General features: G+C 37.1%; 1 protein-coding gene across 2 annotated transcripts in view; it reads left to right on the top strand.

Annotated features, from left to right (window-relative positions):
• Nucleotides 1-10,091: 10,091 nt before the first annotated feature.
• The window catches only part of LOC149843394 (Nucleotidyltransferase family protein), a 92,857-nt gene continuing 80,392 nt past the window's right edge, over nt 10,092-22,556 (top strand). Inside the window, exons 1-5 of one of the 2 annotated variants that reach the window (XM_089999761.1) lie at nt 10,092-10,514; nt 12,851-12,963; nt 13,069-13,125; nt 14,453-14,548; nt 14,619-14,689. In XM_089999761.1, coding sequence (XP_089855887.1) covers nt 10,118-10,514; nt 12,851-12,963; nt 13,069-13,125; nt 14,453-14,548; nt 14,619-14,689 — 734 coding nt within the window. In that variant the 5' untranslated portion in view covers nt 10,092-10,117. The remainder of the gene's footprint in view (nt 10,515-12,850; nt 12,964-13,068; nt 13,126-14,452; nt 14,549-14,618; nt 14,690-22,556) is intronic. The other variant, XM_089999762.1, reaches the window with a different exon arrangement.

Genomic DNA, 22,556 nt, shown 5'->3' on the forward strand with positions numbered 1-22,556 from the left:
GAGAAACACAAACTCAAAGATTGGTTGCAATCTATTCCATGAAGGATATGTTTAACATTTAATTTGTGGACATCTATAACTAGTGATGGGTATATATGTCTCACTGCACACTTTGTTGATGAAAATTCAACATTGCAAAAGAAAATTCTATTTTTTTCTGCAGTGCCAACTCCACACACTGGAATAGCTATATTTGAGAAAATTCATACATTGTTGATTGAATGGGGTATAGAGAAAAAAATATTTTTGATTACACTGGACAATGCTTCTGCAAAATGATGTATCTGTTGAGTTGTTGAAGAGACAACTTACATTGAAGGATGTATTATTATGTGATCGTGAATTCTTCCATATTCGTTGTTGTGCTTGTATCCTGAATTTGATAGTTCAAGAAGGACTAAAAGAGATGGATGATTATGTTAAAAAAGTCTCAGAGAGCATAAAATATGTGAATGGGTCACAAGGTAGAAAACAAAAGTTTTTTGAGTATGTTAAGCAAGTTTCCTTGAATAATAGTAAAGGATTGAGACAAGATGTCCCTACAAGATGGAATTCAACTTATTTAATGCTTGAAGGTGCTATTATATATCGCCGTGCATTTCTTCATTTACAGTTGAGTGATTCAAATTACAAGCATTGTCCGTCCATAGAAGAATGGGACAAAGTTGAAAAGATTTGTGACTTCTTGAAGTTGTTTTATTGTGTGACATGCTTATTTTCTGGATCTACATATTCCACATCAAATTTATATTTTGAATAAGTGTTTATAATCCACTTAAGCATAGTCAAGGGTATGCGAAGCTCGAATAGTTTTATTAAATGCATGGAAACATAGATGAATCTCAAATTTGAGAAGTATTGAAAATATCACAGTCTGATCTTAGCTATGGCTACTATTTTGGATCCACAATACAACCTAAAGTTTGTGGAGTTCTTATATAATAAAGCAGGAGCCTCTTCTGAGGCGATACAAGTTCATGAGAAGATATTTGCTCTTTTTGATATTTATATGCAGAACAATCCTAAAGCTTCAAATGTCGAATCTTCAATTCCTATGGACAATGGTTTAGAACGTGGTTCAAATGATATTTCACTTTTTATGGTAATTACTTCTAATACATATATTTTCATTACTATATTTGTCAATATTTTTTTTTTTAATAAAATTTCTTTTTTTGTGTAGGAGTTTACTTTATTTGAGAACTCTAGGAGTGTGAATAAAGCACAAAAGTCATAATTAGAATTATATCTAGAAGAGCCTCAAATTGATTGGAATTCTAAATTGAATATTCTTGATTATTGGAGAACAAATAAATTTTGATATCCTGATCTTGCTCTCATGGCGTGTGATGTATTGAGTATTCCTATCTCCACAGTTGCTTCAGAATCTACTTTTAGCATTGGTGGTAGAGTACTTGATCAATATAGAAGCTCTTTGAAACCTGATACAGTAGGAGCATTAATTTGCACTCAAGATTGGTTGTTTTATGCTAATGGTAATCCATAATCTTATGTTTTTCTCCTTATATAAAGTATCGAATAATTTGTGGAGTTTGATTAGTGAGTTCTATGTTACTAACTATTTTATGATATGTTACTAACTATTTTATGATATAACAGAAAATTTAGTATTATTGAAGGAGCTGACAGAGGATATTATTGATTTGAACCCAACTGTGACCGCGAGTGAAGTTGTAGAATATGTTGAATGCTCAAATTAAAATACCAATATTTTGTAAGGTACTTGTAAAAATCTTGATACTTATGTTTTTTTTGTTTCATATGTTGTATCTTAATAATTTAACTTACTCTTTAAATTTTTGTGTGTAGGGTCATGATCTTTGAAGGATTGAAACAATTGATGATTTGATCTTAATGTTGATTGTTGACAGAATGTATCTGATGATTAATGTTTAATTGTTATTGTGATGTAGAAGTTTAATTATTTATGTTTATCTTGATGATTGTAAGACAACTTGGTGGATATGTTTGTAGTATGGTTGTAACTTGTAAGACAATTATGTTGATGTTGTCTTTATGTTTATGACTTTATGTTGAAGTTTTATGTTAATGTTGGTAGTACAATTTCATATTGAGATTTGCAGGAAAAAGTATAATATGTATTTTTTTTTGTGTTTCTAATTGTGTTATTCGGGTTAGACAGGTTATTCGGGTTACTCGGGTCGGTTATCGTGTCTATGTTATCGGGTTGACCCGTTTAACCAAATAGGATGGGAAAAAAGTTGCTCGAGGGTAAACTTGCATCTGATTAGCTAGTTAATGAGGTAATAGGTCATCAAAGAAATTATCAGTAGCTGGTCTACTGTAAGCCCCCAACTTGTAAGTGTGCAAAGAAGAGTCGTGCAGCATGGGTGGCTGCAGGCTGTGCACTTAGGTGTTGTATGGACCAACACCTGCGGAAGAGACCCATCATCAGCTGTGGAAGAGTGGAACCTTTGTGATGCGTATTGAGGAGCAACACTGTGGATAATGATGAGTGATCCCTTATGCAGAAAGTGGCATGACCCTTGTGTTGGGTCCAGCCTTATCCATCTATTAATGATGTGGGGAAGTGGAATAGCCACCTACTGCTTCCCATTAACTCAGAAGAAGTTAAAGGGTCAGTCCTATCTCTCCATTAATGATGTGGGAAAGTGAAATAGCCACCCACTGCTTCCCATTAATGCAGAAGAAGTTGAAGGGACAAAACTCCTTCGGTTTCTAGAATGAGACTAGAAGGCTCACATCTAGAAGGCTCTATGTTATCTATAAAAGGGGGTGCAGTGGCTGAGTGTTTTGAGCAGAGTGTCAGTGTGCAACGTGCAGAGAGAGAAGAAGTAAGAGAGAGAGAGGAGAGAAGAAGAGGAGGGAAGAAGGTTCGTCACAACGTATTAATCCTCAGAGAGAGGTGTTGGTTGTGGTGTGGGTTTTGACCCGGGTTCTACACCCGAGAGGTAATCTTGTATCCCTCTCTTCCTGTGATTCTCTTGTTGTTGTTCTCTTTAGCTTTTGGCAAGCTATTGAACGTTGTACTCTCTACTCTTATTATAGTGGATTATTCTCCCTGTTCCCCATGGATGTAAGTCATGTTGATCGAATCACGTAAACCCTTGTGTTGTGATTTGATTGTGTCTTTGTTAGATCTTGTATTGCTTCCACAAATATTTTTTGTTATATTCATTTCTTTACAAGTGGTATCAGAGCTGGTTTATAGAAAATCATGTCTTCTAAGTCCGTTAGCTCCAAGTTTGAGGTGGAGATGTTTGATGGCAAAAGAAACTTCTTCTTATGGCAAAGAAGGATGAAGGCTCTACTTGCACAACAAGGGTTGCACAAGGCCCTTATCGGGGAGGCGAATAAGCCAGAAACCATGACCGATGATGAATGAGATGATCTTGACTTGAGAGTCGCTGGTGTGATTGAGTTGTGTCTATCAAATAAAGTCATGTGTAGCGTGATGGAAGAGAGGACAACAACATGATTATGGTTGTGGCTAGAGAGTCTCTATATGACCAAGAAATTGTCCAACAAGTTACACCTCAAGAAACAGTTTTATAGTCTTCGTATGACGAAAGATACTCTCATTCTTGACCATCTCAGTGTGTTTAATAAGATTATTGCTAGTCTGTTTAGTTTGGATGTTAAACTTGAAGATAAGGATAAAGTTTTGTTGTTACTAACCTCATTGTCCTCATCCTATGAGCATTTTGTGACGACCATAATTTATGAAAAAGAAATATTAGATATGTAAGAGGTCACATGTACGCTCATTTCAAATAAAATTAGGAGAAAACCATCACCGAATAAGGATTATGGTGAATGATTGATGGTGAGTTCATCCAAAGGCAGGGGTCGATCAAACGACAGGAAAAATGACCGCAGATATAGGAGCAAGTCTAGGTCAAATAAGGATATCACTTGCTATAATTATGGAAAGAAATGACACTTTCAGAACCAGTGCAAAGAGCCAAAGAAAAATTAGAAAAAAGAGAAAGAGACAAAATCATCAGAAACCAAAGAAGATACCACAACCACAGTTGAAGGTGAGCTTGTGATTTTGTTTACTACTAATGATCCATGTATTTTTGTATACTAGGATACAGATTGGGTCATAGACACAGGAGCCTCGTACCATGCCACACCACAGAAAGAGTATTTCAATACATACAAGACCGGTAATTTTGGTATTGTCCGAATGAGAAATACAGGAATATCAGAAATTGTAAGGATTAGAGATATTCATCTCCAGACCAATCTTGGGTACATGTTGGTGCATAAGGATGTCAGACATGTTTCAGACTTAAGGTTGAATTTGCTTTTAGTAGAAAAGCTTGATAAAGAGGGCTGAAGCAGTGTTTTCAGCCAAGAACAACGGAAACTCAACAGCGGGTCATTGGTTCAGGCCAGAAAAAAGAGGTAGTGTACTCTTTATAAGATGCAAGGCAAGGTATGCAAGGGACAATTGAATATAGTTGATGACTATTCTATTGATTTGTGGCATAGTCGATTAGGCCACATGAATGAGAAGAGCTTGCAGATTCTTGCTAAGGGGGAGCAACTTTCAGAGTTAAAAGGTACACATCTAAACATGTGTGTTCATTACTTAGCTGGTAAGCAACATGGAATATCTTTTGTTAGAAATGTCTTTCATAGAAAATCTTTCATTCTGGATCAAGTTTATATTGATGTTTGTGGTCCTCTGAGAACAAAAATTGTTAATGGTTTTACTGATGTAAAAACTTTCAGTAGTGCACTTTTTTTGTTACTTTTATAGATGACTTCTCCATAAAGGTTAGGGCATACCCTCTGAAAACCAAGGATCAGGTTCTTGATGTATTCAAGCAATTCCATGCTATGGTTGAGAGAAAAATAGGAAAACAACTGAAATACATCAGGTCAGATAATGATGGCGAGTACACAGGTCCATTCCTCAATGATACAGAAAAGAGGGTTGTGTTGTCGTCAATGTTGAAGGGAGGTGCTTGGTGGAGATGGTTGTCAAGGTGAGAGAGGAGCTGCTGGAGAGAACTAACGAGAGGCTAAAGAGGAAGTTAGGCATGAGAGGGAATGTTCGGACTGAAACGAAGGTCAGTAATACTGAGATGAACTAAAATTGAAGCTCGAACACTAGCTCAACTGTCTGGACTTAGCTCAATTTCAGCTAAATGAGCTGAGATGGGCTTCTAGATACTTGAAAATGATTTTGAACTGAAATTGAAGCACTTTAACTTCTGGTGAGTTCAAGCTAGACTCAGAGAAATACGATTGACTGAGAATGACTGAATAAGAGATAATTGGCTTGGATTTGAGTGAAAAATAAGCTCATTTATGAAGAAATGATCCCATTTTGACATGAATAGTCAAAAATAAAAATGGTTTGTTCATTGTGAGTTCAGATGAGCTTGAAATGACTGATATTCTAACTGTACTGAGCTTGAGAACGAGCTTGGTTGACTCTAACTGACACGAGTTTAGGATGACCTAGGGGTAAAATAGTATTTTTTTTGATGAAAGTGGTTAAAATGGTAGTTTCCTAAAGCAGACTCAGGGTTGGACTTCTATACTGACCTACCAGAGTTGACATTCACACGAGGAGTGTGTCTGAAAATGGATGAGAAAAATTTGAGGTGTTTACACCAACCCGTCAACCTGACCTGATTGCCACCCCTAAGAAGAATATCTAAAATTATAGAGTTATCTAAAATTATAGAGTTTTTAAGAAAACGCATCAAATTAATCATACAATACGACCATTTTCCGTTATAACTATATTGCTTGTAGTCTAGTTAGATTTTGTTTTATGAACTATGATAGGATTTGGAAGAATAAACCACCGCCATCTCGTATCCGACTTGTAGAGCTGATGATTTCTTGTGCCTCTGGCAATCCCTTTTATGGCAATCTTTCCCATTCAAAATATGAAATACATGTACAAACTCCATAGGATCATTCACTGAGACAAGTGATTCTTTGATAGGATCTTAAAGGGATATTTTAATCCATTTATGATGCTATAGGTATCCGTGATAGTGGAATTATGCCAATCAGACCAACTAGGGATAATGTTGTTAGCTTCTTTGGCTCAGTTGCACTTTATTGTTTGCCATTAGGCTATGATGCTGCATAGGGATGATCACGTAAGGATTATTTTGTGCTTGACCAAGTATTGTTGCTTCATTCATGGCCATGTGGAGCACCTGGCTCCCTTATTCCGTAATTTGAGATCCAAGTCAGCACTGGTAAAAATCACTCCCTCAACTTCGGTTATGCTTTTCATTCAAAATGAAATAAAAGTTTGTCCCTTAAGGTTTCACTTCTGGAAAATGATAGTATTGTATTATAAAAATAAAAGTTTGTCACTTAAGGTTTCACTTTCTTCCTTGTGGCCCTCGACTTCGTGATAAGGATCTGCTTGCCATTCAAAAATGAAATAAAAGTTTGTCCCTTAAGGTTTCACTTTTATAAAATGATCATATTGTATAAAAAATAATGAAAAAACCCTATAATTTTTTAAAATATGCCAGATGTCTAAAACCATAAATGTTTGGTATTAAAATGAATATTTTTAACATTCACATGAACGAATTTCCTCGAATATGCAAATTTTTTCTCAAATATGTGTTCAAGTATTGCATCCAAAATTTTGAACTAAAAAATTAAGAATTTTCAGAAAAAATTATAAAAAAAAATATCGAAACTTTTCAACAACATCTGATTCGCTAGAAAATGATGAACCATGTTAAAATACAGCTTCGACAATGTTCGAAACATCGGATAAATTAAAAAAATTGTTGAGCATTTAGGAAAACACATTCATTTTTCCGTTCCACTTTTAAGTGCGTCTACCTTTTTTTATAATGGCTTGGTAAGTAGGCTTGCTTTCACCTGTTGAATATATTTTTTAACCCAAACCAGAAATCATGTAATAGGTAGAGAGGATGGAGGTGGATTCATCGGGAGACGAGGGAGGAATTGCCTCGAAGTCGAAGGTGGATATTCTGAAAGCCGAGGGAGGTATCGCCTTGAAGGTGGACTCGTTGGGAGGCGAGGGAGTATCTGCCTCAAGGGTATAAGGTGAAGGTCAACAACCACCATGGGCTCCCATGATAGAAGATTTAGATGCTCCTCAGAGCTCGACTGGGGTCCCTGACTCCCCTCAGAGAAGCGCCTCTGGTACAAGCCAATCTAGCATCCCAAGCCCACATTCCAGAGGTAGTGGAAGGGTCGATGCATTCATCATGGGCACAAGTAGTTGGAGGTTCTTTAATGCATGAGAAAAAGCCTTTCAAAAGAATCTGTCCCAAGGTGCGCATTCCTTCTAAGAGGTATGAACAATTGTTGGCATCAATGGAGTTGCATTAACTACAGTTAGTGATGAGGAGAGGTGCTTCTTAAACTGTACTTCATGTTCTTTGAAGGTCCTATCACATCAATGACATATGGTAACCAAGGGTCACAAAAAAGCAATGAAATTCATCTTGAGTCTCTCCCCTCTTTTGGTTGAGTTCCAACCAGGGACTTGCAGAATTTGAATCAGGCTGGGCTGGATCAACTTCCAGGGTTCACATTCATTGCAACATGATCCCCATAGCTACTTATCAAGGGTCTAGTAAAGGAAAACATAATAGGGATGGGGCAGGCCAAGGAGTCCTGTTGTCGCCGGCGCTATGGAGTTTTTTGTGCCTTGCAGAAAAGCTGCACGCAGAAGCAGGGAGCATCAAAGAAAGTGGACGATCAAATGGAGGAATCTATACAGTCAAGGACCCTGTGGTGGATGGAACAAAAGGAATTCCCATAGCTGCGTATGGTATATAATTTTGATGTATCATCCAAAAGTCATATTATTTGTGTGAAACCTGACCACAGTTTCAGTAGATATTGATATATCCTGGGAGCAGATGATGTTGGTTATTGTAGAGCAAGGCAACGAGGTCATTGTGACATTACATGCACAATGACCCATGGAGATGTTGGCAGCTTTGGGATATTATCAAGAAGCATCCACAAGAGAGGTTCCATGGGTCCTCTTGTGGGACTAGGAGTTCGGAGGAGCGTCGAGGATCCTTGGAGGCGCACCAGGACAGTGATGGCAAGGAAAAACCCTAATCAATCTAAATTTGAAAAGCCCCAATATAAAAAATTCGATTAAAGCCCTAATTCAAACCATGATAAAAGAAAAATCAAAGAAAAATAACCCTAAACAAATACAACAAAAGCCCTAACCAAATCTGACTATAAAAATTTCTAACTAAAAGAATTGGTTCAAAGCCCTAACCAAATAAAAAAAACCCTAATCAAAACAAATCAAAGAGAGACAAAAAGAGAGAGAGAATCGGGGGTAGACCCCCCTCCCCCAATGTTTTTTTCGTAATATGAGTTCCCCCCGTTCCCATTCTCAGCGTAATGGGGGAGGTTGGAACGATAAATCACCGTTCCATGGATGCAGCAGCAGATGCGCGTTGCGCGTGTCCGCCACGTCCAGTGTTTGATGAGCGCTGCATCCACCCCGATGCACCATCAAACACATCCTTAGATATAAATATGTAATCGGACGGACTCTGGTTTGGTTTAGAAGTTTATGCACCAGACATGAATCCGACTCATGATCCAAACTGGATCCGTTATTTTTACATGCAAACTATTTTGAAAATCATAAAATTTTCAGGCTTGGCTATGCTACCCGGACAATAACAAGGTTTTATCCTGCCTAAACCTGGTCCAGCAGGATCTATTCAGTCCATTGGGTCCGGTCTGAATCAGGTCCAATAGGATCCCGGTTTGGGCTTGATGAAATCGATTCAGATAGATAATCGGCTCAGACACATCAGATTCTGGTTAACTAATTTCCAAACCCGACTTAGGCTGGACCTGAATTCTGTTTTAGTTTTGCTGATTTTAAATAAAAAAAAAAGAATCGAGGACTTGCCGGGTCTGGTTTATGCCATCGGTATTAGAGCCCATGCTTATTCTGCCTAGACCATCTCGGGTCCTATTATGGCTGCAAACAGATCTGATCCAGTCACATATCAATCTGAATCTGGCGAGTTACTTTCGGGTTTGAATTGTCAGAATAAGATCCGCGTCCGATTAGTATTTTAGGTCACATCTAGTTTGAAATTGGATCAGACTCCGATCCAGTTGTTTTTTTTTCTTGACATGTAAATAGCCTTTTTGTAATTATTTTTATCAAATCCATTATTACCGCATATATTTTGTATATGAATTCAATCCTACCATACCGGAACTAATCTGGATTCGAATCTACTGTTTGTATATTGGTTTTAGATTCACATATTGCCATATCCAATCCATTCGAACTTGGAACCAACAGGAAGGGGTGGACATTGGGCTGGGTACCCGGCCCATTATGAGGTGGGCTCGGTCTGCAGTTTGCAGCCTAGGCTGGAATAGACTCAGGGGAGGCCGACCCGATAATGTAATCGGACCCGTTTGTGACCCTACCCATTTACAAGGTAAATAGGCCCCACAGGCCCAGCCCTATTAACTGGGTTGGGCCTAAATGGCTCAACCTTAACCCGATTATAACCAGGTTGGGCTGAGCTCATGTTAGGATATGGGTTAGGCCTGTCAACATTTTGTTGGGCCCTAATTGGGTCAGTCGGGCTGGCCCGATGTCCAATAGTCCACAGGTTCTGTCGCAGGTCTAACCCTTTTCTGCCTACATGAGTGTCAATTGGTTGGGTTGACTCGACCTGTACCAAATCCTATAGGGTCAGGGTTTGGTGATAAAGGAGGTTTTATTAGAATCCAGGTTCGACTTAAAGGGTCTGATGAATATATAGAGCTGGGTAAGTTTTACGAAATTTTATACCAGACCCAGGCCTGACCCGAGTTTCAATTAAGACCTTCAAAATTTCAATGTAAAAAAGTAAAAAGATATTATTTTAACGGGTATGGTTCATGTAATCCTGATAGGATCCGGGTATGATTTTTTCTTACGTAGGTCCGGACCGATTAGACCCGGTACTAGCACTTTAAATAAGATCCGGGTTTGATTTTACATGGGTCCGAACTAGATCCGCCCCGTTGATAATGGCACTGAAATAGTTTAAACTCTCTCTCTCTCTCTGAACCAGAAGAGGGGGAAGAGGAAAGGATGGAGGGGACGGAGTTCATCTACGAAACCCTAGGGACGCTCTTTCCCTCCTCAGCCTTCTCGGGGGGCGACGGCGACTCCGCCGACGTCTCCTTCTCGTACACCGTCCTGAGGAACGAGATTCCCATGAGAGGAGGCGTCGCCGGCGACGGAGACGATGGCCCCTCGGCGGCCGATGACGATGGCGCCGTCGACTACTTGCCCCTTCAATTGAACTCCCCTGAGACCCCTCCGAGGCTAATTATTCCCATAGATGACGAAGAGGATGAAGGGGGAGGAGGACCAGAAGGAAGAGCGGGGACAGACGAAGAGAAACGGGAGCAGTTAGGGTCGGGTCTGGATTCCGTCGTCGGAACCTCTCGTCGCTTCAAAAGCCCCATGCTCCATCTTCATAAAGGTGCTTGGCGGTGATCTTCTCAATTTTTTTTCCTGTCGGAATTTCGCGTTGTCTTCGTGTGAATGTTTTTGGTTTTAGTTGTTAGTTGCCGAATTGGTGGATGAGGAGTTTGGTAGTTTACATTGCTTTGTGAAATTTCCACATTTCTAATTGATTTGTATGACTTTTGCATTGTATGTTGATGGATTATTTGATGGTATTGATCTTTTTTTCTGATACAACCTATGTATTTTGTTATTCGGATTGACTGGCTGTGAAGAAAGTTGTTCCTTGATGGATTATTTGTTAAATTAAGCAGTTCTGTCATCAATGTTTTTTTTTGTTTGCCTCTTTCTTTTCGGTTTCTGTACATTTTATATGATGGATTGTGAAGAATACAGTTTTTGAGCTCTGAATAATGCTGTAAAAGATGAGGCATGTTGGTGATGTAGAAGTCTCATTATGATGCGGCGGCATGGCCTTGTTCAAACAAAATAAGTTGGAGGTGGGAATTCAGTGATGTCGCAAGGATACTAGACACACCATTCTTGCGTACTTTTACATTGAAAATAATATATAAGCGGTCATGTCATGAGAGTAAAAGTGCAGTATCCCAATGACATAGGAATTCATGTCATAAAGGAGAAGTAACTGATTTTTGGTTCGGATATCGGCTGGTGTTCTATGATTACACATATATAGTGATCATATGCAGTCGAAGAACATGCTTAGGAGGTTGTATCATGAGCTGGGTTCTAGCAACCTAGTAGCTGGATTTTAGGGTCATCACTCAGAGGAAGATGGTGTGTGTGTGTGTGTGTGTGTGTGTGTGTGTGTGTGTGTGTGTGTGTGTGTGTGTGTGTGTGTGTTGGAGACAAGAATAGAGGAGTACTTCTTAAAACAGGTACCAGTATCACAACAAGCCAAATCTTAAACTATATACCTTACTAGATAGCTCCTACAGGGAATGTGGGTAGTCCTATGTGTTGGCCAGTTCAAGTTTGCTTGATGATTAATTGTCTTTTTCCCTTTCCTTTTTTCGATCATAAGTCAAGGGAAAGTGGTTTTTTGTCTGAAAAGAGGCAGATACTAAAAAATTACTGAACTCTGATGATGAGTAGTAACTGGGCAGCAAGAAAAAAGTTAATTATATGTATAGGAAGACATTGATAGAGAATACCAATTCCGTATACATTGTAGCTTACATTAATCCATCATAAGGTCGTCCTGGGCAAGATATTGTTGCATGAGGTTTTAAATCATGAAGCAAATGAACATGAATGTGACTCCTTTTGTGGATTGTGCATCTTCTATTCCAGCTATTAAGATTATTTGAAAAACCGAATGGTAGGAGGAACTTTGTAGCTTTTGTTGTTTTCTTTATGCCGTGGGTGATCACTTGTGGACAACCTAAACCACCACACACTATTTTCTCCGGCTGTTCTTCTTTTACTTCTCTAAAACAGCTTACTGTGTCATTAAAGAGTAATGGCAGATTTCATAGCCAGAAAGCGATCGGTATGTCATGAGCAAGGTTATCAGGCTAGGAAGCGGAAGTAGGAAACAAAATGAGAAGTGGAAGCGAGAAGCGGGGTATTTTAAAATTCATAAGAAGCGGGCAGCGATGAATCATTTTTAAAAGTGAAATATGAATAAAAAATGAAGTGATATGGGATCAAATGAAGAGTGAATACTAATAGAATGAGAAGGGAATAAAAACTAAAATAAAAATGACTCCTTAAATTTCATGCTTTTGTAGTGTAAGAATTAATTTTTTCTCAAAATCTAAGAATGATGGTTACCAATTTAGAGAATGTACATAGGAAGTGAGTGAGAAGTGTGAAAGAAAACACATGAAAAACATGAAAAGAAGCGTGAGAGAAGCACATAGGAAGCATGTAGGGAAGCAGGGAAGAAACATGTGGGAAGTATAGAAGAAGCGTGTCAAAATCGAGATTCCCGCCAAGTTTTCGGAAGTGAGTATCATGCTTCCAAAGCAAGTTTCTAGGAAGCACCCTTCCCGCCTATCTATGAAGCTTTTGGTAATCCTGGTCATGAGTCAGTGGATATTTGCTATAACAAACTGAATTGAGCTGCATTTGTGGCATTGACGTTGGGGAATGAAATTTATATTGCATGTTCTGCCATTTGGCCATAGAAAAAAGCGGAACTGTCTATATGAAGGTTAATCTTGCTCTATTGATTGTTTGTCATGTTATCATTGTTTAGCCCTGAAGCGGAAACTTTTCTTGATGTGTGAATTGAATCCTAAGTTGGATCCATCCTAAATTACATGCATTTCTCTTATTTATTGAATTTGTGGCTATTTATAGACTCATTGTTTCTTGTAATTGTAGAGATAGTAGATTTCTGTGACTTTGTTGCTCCAACACAAGAAGAACAAGTATCTCGTGCGGCTGCATTCCATCGTGTTTTTGAAGTTATCAAATATATATGGCCACATTGCGAGGTATCTTGCTATCAAGTAATTCCAATAGTGGGTTGTTTATGGATCCTGAATTGATTAAATGGTATCTTAATTTTACTATGTTTCTGAGTATTAGCTCTTATATAGGTTGAAGTGTTTGGGTCGTTTAAGACTGGCCTTTATTTGCCTACCAGTGATATTGATGTAAGTGTGCTGCCCATTCCCAATCTTGCTTGTGATTCTTTATATGTGGGATATGATATTATGTTTCTTTCTTTATAACACCCACATTTGCCTTTTATTTGTTTTTGGAAATTTCTATTTATAAAAGTAGACTGTAGTTATGTATATTTCTTTTTCAGTGAATGATGCTGAATGGGCAGCCTGCCTTGAGAAATGGCTCTCTTGTGTGGATCACCTTATAAAAAGTGTAAACATGCTTTTCTTTTGTTGGAATGTGGCCCACATTGAATGTGTTTGAAAACGTAGTATTGTAGGGGAAGGGGATGAATGGGTGAGAGACTAGTTGTCTTCTATGGTAAAGGCTGGAGGGAGTTGGTCCTGAAACTTGTACTCTTTTAATCTTGGACTTGGACCTTCTTTACTAAACATGAATTTAATTATATTTCACTTCTCGCCATCTAGGCTTGCATATCTAAATTTATCTAATTGAAGAGAGGGAGAAGAGGAACATGGTAGGTACTTGGACTGCTTAAATGTTCTTGCTATTTCATGATCGATGGCCACATGGCCCATGTAATTAGAATAAGGCAGAGTTTTGGTTCTTTTATGATCTCATGTTTATGAGTCAGTGAATACAAATCAGGCAGGACAGCCTTTGCTCTCTGCTTCTTCATAATCAAGATTATGTATCATGATCATTATCAAACATTTTTTAATGTAGTTTTCAATAGCTTCTTCTGTTTAAGGATGAATGGAGGAAGTCTTTTTGAATTTTCTGATTTGGGTAATGTAGATGTACCTGAAAGTTCATTAAGCAGATGATTTTTGGTGACACGTAAATGTGTATATGAGCAATGCGAACAATCGATTAAGCAAGGCCTTCATAGAAATATCACACCTATGCAAAATCTTGTTGAATTTATGTATGCATTCTGTGTAGAAATCTGATGATGCATTAGTCAGAAGAGAAGCATGTCCTGGATTTGAGTTGTGATCAAGTTCAGATAAATTTCTCTTTGACAGTGACTTGCCTAGAAAGGGAATTCTGATTGACAAGTTTTTCATTGAGGGAAGCAACTAGCAAGACCAGGGTACCACTTTGTGTTGAATTTTCCATGTTGAACTTTCCTCGTATCAACTGTAATTAGTGCATTTTGTTATTTTTATGCTTTAATTTTATCCTTGCCATTTTTTGCTTTTTGTTCTTAGAGGAGCTACTTCAAACCTATTTAATGTTTAATAACTTTGTAGTGTCATCATAAGCCACTTATTTTATTTGTTCTTTTGTTGAATAATACTTGAATAAGGGGATACTTACCATCCTAATGGTTGCTAACAACAATAACAGGTGGTGATTTTGAATTCAAACATTAAAACTCCACAAATCGGATTGCTAGCACTTTCTAGGGCATTATCGCAAAAGAATTTGGCAAAAAACATACAGGTTAGACATTTTTCCTTCAAATGGTTTCATTCTGAATCAGTATGTCTTTTTTTAAAGCAGTCCTTTTTAGGTAATTGGAAAAGCACGTGTGCCCATCATCAAGTTTGTGGAGAAACAAAGTGATGTTGCTTTTGATATAAGGTTAGACAATTTATTTGTTTCTTTTTATTTATTCAAGAAAATCATCATCTTGTCTTTGGTTTTGTTGCTTTTAGTTTAGACTGCTTTCTTATTGCTTCCTTTTCATAAGTCACAAAATTTCTTTATACTTGGATTTGTTGATATGCAATGGTCATATATGGTGATTGGAAGCAACTAATTAAAGAGTGTTTTAACTTTTTTCTATAAGCTAAAAAATAAATATGAACAAAGTAGTAAAATAATCCATTTTTTGTTAGTTTGACATGATACTGTTCTAGATCCATGTACTTTGACCTATATCCCCACCTAGTGTAATTTTAACCGAGAAATAGGGTTGGTTCAAGCTACACAAATAATATATATATATATATATATATATATATATATATGGAAAAAGGGGTCCGTGCTAAACCCATTTGGTGCTAAACCGCATGCTAAATGGGTTGTTCGGGCCTCTCCGGTGCTTTTTATGCGGTTTCGGCCCCATAAATGTGTTGGGCATGGTCGATTTACTAAGAATCCACACCTGGATCATGTGTTTTTGATGAAAAAAATGATGTTTGAAGCCTAAAAAAATTACAAAGATTTTGGACCATTGTTTTTTTGAACTTTATAAAAACCCACCCATGTGTTGGAATCAAATACTTCAAGAGCTGATCCCTATAAAATGAATTACATAGATCACATTTGTACGGTCAAAATTTAAAAATAAAATGAAAAAGCCCGAAAAACCCATTTAGCATGCGGTTTATCACCAAATGGGTTTAACACGGACCCATTAGTCTATATATATATATATATGTGTGTGTGTGTGTGTGTGTGTATATATATATGTATTTTTGTATGCATACACACATATGCTATGTAGTCAAAAGCGCTAGGCAGGGCCTAGTCGGTGGACCCCTAAAAAGACTAGTCGGAGACTAGGCGGACTAGACGGTACCTTAACTAAAAAAAAATGCATATGAACTGCTAAAATTAGCAACAAACATGTATGCAACATAAAACCAATCAACAATAAACAATAGACCAAGAAAAACATGTTGAACATTACAAAACCTGCCCAAATATTAAAAACAATTGAATAAGCAAAGCGAACAACTACAAATGTCAACAAATGCCAAATAATTAAAAAATAATCTAAATTCTTAAAATAAAGTGCTAAAACTAATAGCAAACATGCATCCAACATAAAATTAATCAACAACAAATGCATGAAGCATAAGATATTGCTATCATTAAGTATATTAAACATGTTATATTACAAAACCTGCCCAAATATTATTAAGACTAACAACAAAGATGTATCCAACATAAAATTAATTGATAAATGCCCAAAGTACAAAATACCACCATCGTTAAGCATAATAAATCTGTTATATTACAAGACCTGCTAAAACATTAAGAATAATTGAATAAACAAGCAAACAATTGCCAATATCAACAAAAGCTATGCAATTTAAATATAATTTGAATCCTTAAAATAAAATTAATCAATAAATGCTTAAGTATAAGATATGACTATCATCAAGCATAGTAAACCTGATATATTACAAAATCAGCCCAAATAATAACAATTGAATAAACCAAGGTTGTAAGTATCGTATCGTTACATGTATCGGTTGGGCCCATAGTAACATCGTATCACATCACATTGTAAACGTATCGTAAATTTGTAATAATTTTTTTTAAAAAAAATCCAAAAAATCAAGAAAAATAAAAAATTTTAGCAAAAATTAAAAAAATTTGTATCACATGAAATGATGATGAATTGTACAAAATACAACCATAAAATCACATATGAAACATTTATGTCTCTACGAGTTGCATAAGACATCATCAAACATCAACTAACATAGAATCATAGATAATATTGCTTGCATATCTCACAAGAACAATGCAAAATATTAAATATCTTGCAATTAAGAACATGTCACAAGACTCATATTTTCATATTGTATAAAAAAACAAAGTAACCAAGTTTATGAACAATTAAGTGTTAAATAACCAAGTTTTTTTTAAAACATATTACATAAAACTTCAATAATCATAATCATCTTCTTCATCATCATTATCTTCTTCTTCTTCTTCTTCTTCTTCTTCTCCTCCTTCGATATCCATATCGTCTCCAAGATATGTCGGGTCTTTATCATATACCTCTTCTGCTCCATTGAATGTCCTCTTCATTCAAAAGAGTCCTTTTTTCTTTTTCAACTTATGCATCCAGTTCATCAAATTGTTCTAAACTGATGGGATCAAGTTGCTCTTTGTGCCTCTTTGACGATAACTTTTCGATTTGCCTAAAAGGATGACATAAAAAAAATTAAACTTAGTTGAGTTTTAAATGATATAAAAAACTTTAAATAAACACATTAAAATGACAAATAAACTTTATAATTTTATATACTTCTGCCTCAGTCATAAGTTGTAGCGAGTGTAGGCGAGGTCATTGAGCTTTTTGTGCTCCATCCTATTTCTTCTTTTTGTATGAATTTGCTCAAAGACACTCAAGTTTCTCTCGCATCCACTTGTACTATATGTTTGACTAAGAATGCGAATGACAAAAGCTCTCAAATTTGGAACATCACTTCCAAACCTGGTGTAACGCCCCAAAATTTAACCCAAATTTTTAGGGATTTTTTTTTCCAAGCGGAAACAACTAATAATTCCCGGGTTAAGCATTTCAGAACGATACAGGAAGGTAAAAGCAAACCACACCATTTATTTCCACTTCAATAATAATAAAATCCAACATCAGAGTTTTCACATTTAGTCTCAAAACAAAAATCTCAATCTGAAAGTAAGCAGAACCGCCAGGGAACAAATGGATCAAGTCTCGGTCAGCACCTCATCCCGCATCGCTCATAGAACTACTCTTCTCCTGAAATTAATAGAAATTATAGGAATTAGACTACCACGTCTAAGTAGGAAAACTGTAATTATTCTTGCAAGTAGATCATGTGTCAGGTGTGTGATGTGGGTGTCGTATTTAAATTTTAGTCTAAACATAAACACCTAAGGAATTCGAAGCAACAACAATAACAGACATATGTCTAAATAGAAAGGTAGATTATGTAACAGTTATACTTAAGCACAAAGAAACAGTTTATGCGACTACAACAATTAAGCAGGTAAGGTATTAAGCAATTAAAGCAGAACTTACACTAACATGAATAACATCAACATAACATCCTTAATATGAATTCAATTAACTAATCTATGCACAGTTTAGGATGTCGCTTCATTATAAATACCGAGTATAAAGCATGATGAAAGAGTATGCAAATGTCTCTTTAATGACTCCAACATAGTGATACCTAACTGTTCTAATTAATGTTTATCTTTTCTTATCCCGCGGGTACACACGGGCCAAGGCAACCATCACAGAAGAGAATGTCCGGGGGTATATTATTCAGGGTTGTATTATTTACCCGAACATTCTAACTGTGACTGAAATTCCAAGGGAGCGGCCAGTGACCGAGAGAAACTCCCAAAGGCCAAAACCAAAACAGGATGCATCCCGAACTTCTGCAGAAGAACATGGAACTACCGCCTAGGACACAATTGGTAGTCCGGGTCCCCCGACTCTGAGGACTGGGACCAACGAGTCGCTTTACGCTCGAAACTAACCACATGTCCCCAGAGTTTTGTACCACCTACCCTCTCCAAGGTAAGCCTGAAACTGAGTGGGTTACTCTTTTTATTTAAATTTATTTCCCGAAGTACAGGGCATTTCCCCAACTTCCTTCTACTACCACGACAGTAGAATTCCCATCCTTAGTTTATTTACCCGGGTATAAAACCATCACAATCCTTTGTTATATTTATTGCATAACCCACCCAAAGTGCTCTGGTGCCTCTAAACCAGTCAAGCATGGATGTTAAAATTTATGTGGTTATTAACCCTTTTTAACTTGAGTACCAAGGTAAAGCCTTCCAGTACCTGGTGATTCACATGCCAGCCTTAAACCATAACAACCACACATAAATGAAAATTTATTCTTATTTATCAATCACTACCATGGTTTTCTTAAACTAAAAGAGTGGTTACAACTCTCTTTGACTGGAATCGTCATTAACTTAGCTCGGCCCTTTATAAGGATCCATGGTGATAAAATTTACTAAAATGATAATTTGCACATTCACAAACCCACTATTGATAGTTCCTTAATAGGAACGTGAGATTTCTATGCATACCATTTACAACATGTCAAAGGGAAAATAGGCATCTCCTAAAGATCTCGAACTAATTACAATTGTCGAAACTAACATATGCAGTGTCTACAGCCAATATACCAAAACAAATCCTTTTGATGTGCATCACAATACATGCCGAAAATAATAGAGCATGTAACTTATTCTACCTATTTCAGTTATACAACACAGGAATTCAAAAATAAAAATCCAATATGAATCACTCAGCCATTCTACTATATCCCACAGATTAACTAAGTGAAGTACAGTACGGTGTGTTACACAGAAAATAAAGGAAAGAACCAATAATTTATTTAGCCGCATGAACTAAACACCCCTATTTTTTTCAGTTCAGCCCTCATACCGCATATACATCCAACAATGGTTTCAGCCATTCTACTGCATTTTACAGGATTATTAAGTATTAAACAACATGTTGTAATATGCAGAACCAACAAAAACAAAAGAACAACTACTGGACATATACAAGACTCAAACATGGGCAGCACCTGGGTTTATCATAAGTAATTCAAACTAAAAACATAGGATTTAAACATGCATTTACATTGGTTAATCATATGAGAACAAATGTCCAGATCCTTACGGTATTCAAGCATGGTCATACGTGTACAGACTGTTTGTCAGTCTACCCGAATGCATCATTTCTGTTACTGATAATTTTCCAGAACATAGTACACCAACCCTCATGATCCCCATTCCTCTAACATAGACAGCTCATAGAGGCTGCATATTACAGGTCATATTCTGATGTAAAAAACCTAAAACTTCCTACTTGTTAATCCAGTTACACATAACCAAAAGAACTTGTAACAATTTAATAGGATACAAATGAACATTCAAAATTATCATACCAAGGGCGTGGCTAACCTCTTTATGTATATTTTCTTTTGTGAGAAAAGCAAAACTTAATTTCTCTTACCCAACTACAGACTGAATCATACTAGGGGATTAATTTACAACTTTTCCCTATTATAACCCATTCTGCCCCATTTCGACAGGTTACACGTATGCCGACCATAATTTAGTTCAAAGAATAATCATGTAACAAGGATTTCCAGAATTTTTTTCTTTTTACTTTTTAGCATAATCGAAGTTACATCATACAATAAAAAAACTATTTGCATAACACTGAATACAGGTTCCATAACTTTATACAATATAACGATCTGGGAAGATAAACCCCAGATTCCTAGTTTAGATTTGGGGTTCTATTTTTTTATTTATTTAAATTATTTTTTTTCTCTAAACAACCGAGATCCCCCAAATTAGTTGATTTGGGGATAATCGGACAACCCTTCATACTTGACCCCAAACTCCCAAGAAACAATCAGGGAGATCTACTCATGGACATTGCGTTTGTAGAAATCCCCAACTGTCACCACACCACTCGTGATTTGGGGATGTTCTTTTCCCCCACTCACTCATACCCCGAGCACGCGAGCTACCTACACAGAATAAAAAAAACAGTAACCTACCATTATCCGGCGAGGTTGTTGCGGCATCCACAAGAGGGTCGGTCGGCCTGGACAGCACCACCACCGGCGAGGTTGGCTCCTCACTGCAAGGCCTCGAGCTGCAGCCCGAGATCGGAGGTTGATTCGAAGTTTAGAGAGGTAGAAGAGAGTGAGAGAGAGAAAGAGAGGTTCGGGGTCCCCCTATTGTAGGTGGGTGGTCTCCCGAAAAGGAAGGAGCTCCTCCTCCTCCCGGCGGCTGCGGTGCGCTCCCCCAACTCGCATCTCCTTATGTGTTAGGGTTCGGCTGAACCCTAACACCCGATAACTCAGGGGAGAGGGTTTTCCCCTCTCAAAACTTTTTATCGGGCAACCCATATCGGGTTGCCCCCCCCCCCCCCCCCCCCTTATTAACCCCTCTTAAATTTTAACAGTGGGGGTGGATCGGGTCCGGGTCCGAACCACGACCCGAAATGCTGGACCCAAATTTGATTTGGGTCCGGGTCGCTTAAACAGCAGTGGACCCAAAGGTTGGATCCACTTGGGTCTGAACCGAGTATTTCTTTAAATATTTAATTATATAATATTACTAAAATATTCTAATATCCGAAATTTTCTTTTGGGTCCAATAACGGATCCTAGGCCCAAATCCACATAATTCTTAAGTTTTTTGTGTAAAATTTGTGGTTCTTACACCTGGTCTACCACATGTTTGAAAAAAAAACAAAAAAATGAGAAATCAATAAGACTAACAGATAAGAGGCAAAGGCAAATCAATAAGATAATAACAATATGAAATTAAAATGTAAATAGACAAAATAAATTACCTGAACGCATCGTGGCACGGTTTCACACTGTTGTAGGTCTCCCCATATCATACAATGCATTGTCATAAGTTTTCATTTCCTTATGAATTTGATCTTGAACCCTATAATCAGAGTTTAACCTTTCGATGCAATCCAAAAGTCCCTTGTTGACTTTTCTGTCCATTTTAAACGTAGGGGAGTTTCTAAATGCAGTATTTAAATAATATGCCGCAATATGAAGATATTGATAAAGTTTCCCCATCTACCTATGGTTAATGATGTTCCATATAGGTATGCACACTTTTTTCTTCCCTTTCAAATTATCTCTAATGACCTCTTTTGCCTTATCCATTCTTCATAGAGATAATTCATAGTTGATATGTTTTCACTGTCAACCAATCAAAGCAGCTTCTCCAAAGGTACAATTATTCTCAACAACTTCATACATGAATCCCAAAATTCACTTCTAAACACAATATCTGCAATTTCTTTGGGCTTTCTTTTTTGCGCATGGGGTTATGCATTTCACTCGTATGATGAAAGCATTTTTTTTAGTGCAACTCTATTCTTTACTAGATTTTGCACTGTCAAAAAATTCATAGCAAATCTAGTAACTGTATTGCGAATCAACTCAACACCACCAATGTACTTTCTCATTAGGTTCAAAACCTATGTATGATTGTAAATAAATTCTGTAATTTCTTGGCAACATTCAACTGTTTGCTGTATTTTATCCATGCTGCCGATGTCTTCAAGCATGAGGTCTATGCAATGGGCAACACACGATGTCCAAAAGAATGACTTAAAATATTTTGCCAATTTTTTACTTGTTGCCCTATAAATTGCTACTATTAGTAATAAATTGTACAATATTTTGAGATTTAACCTCTTGTACAACTTGATAAAAAACTTTAAGTAATACATCTGTTGTCTTAGGCGTATCAGACACATCAATTGACTTCAAAAACATAGTTTCTTTGGGGCAATAGACAAAGAAATTTATCAAGGTACTTGACTTTCTGTCTATCCACCCATCTGCTATGATGCTACACCCAGTTTCTCTCAATGACTGCCTCATCTCATCACAATATGCCTTCACTTCTTTCATATTAACATTTAAAACTTTTTCTCTCAAAGCATAATATGAAGGAATTTTGTATCCAGGCCTGATACTGATTATGACATATGCCATGCCTGAAAATGAAAGAAATTTGCCGCATTGAAAGAAATGCAGGCATCACAGAACCATCTCCCAACCGTGACATCTGTCAATTCGACTAAAAGCTGAGGAGTAATACTGTGAATATCGGGCTGCCCCCAGGGACATTCATAGGAGAAAACAAACTCCTAATAGCGCCTCTAACTCTACTTCCTATCGAAAAACTCTCTCATTTT

The sequence above is a fragment of the Nuphar pumila genome, chromosome 3 (assembly GCF_984573655.1).
Source record: "Nuphar pumila chromosome 3, dmNupPumi1.hap1.1, whole genome shotgun sequence".
Taxonomy (NCBI): Eukaryota; Viridiplantae; Streptophyta; class Magnoliopsida; order Nymphaeales; family Nymphaeaceae; genus Nuphar; species Nuphar pumila.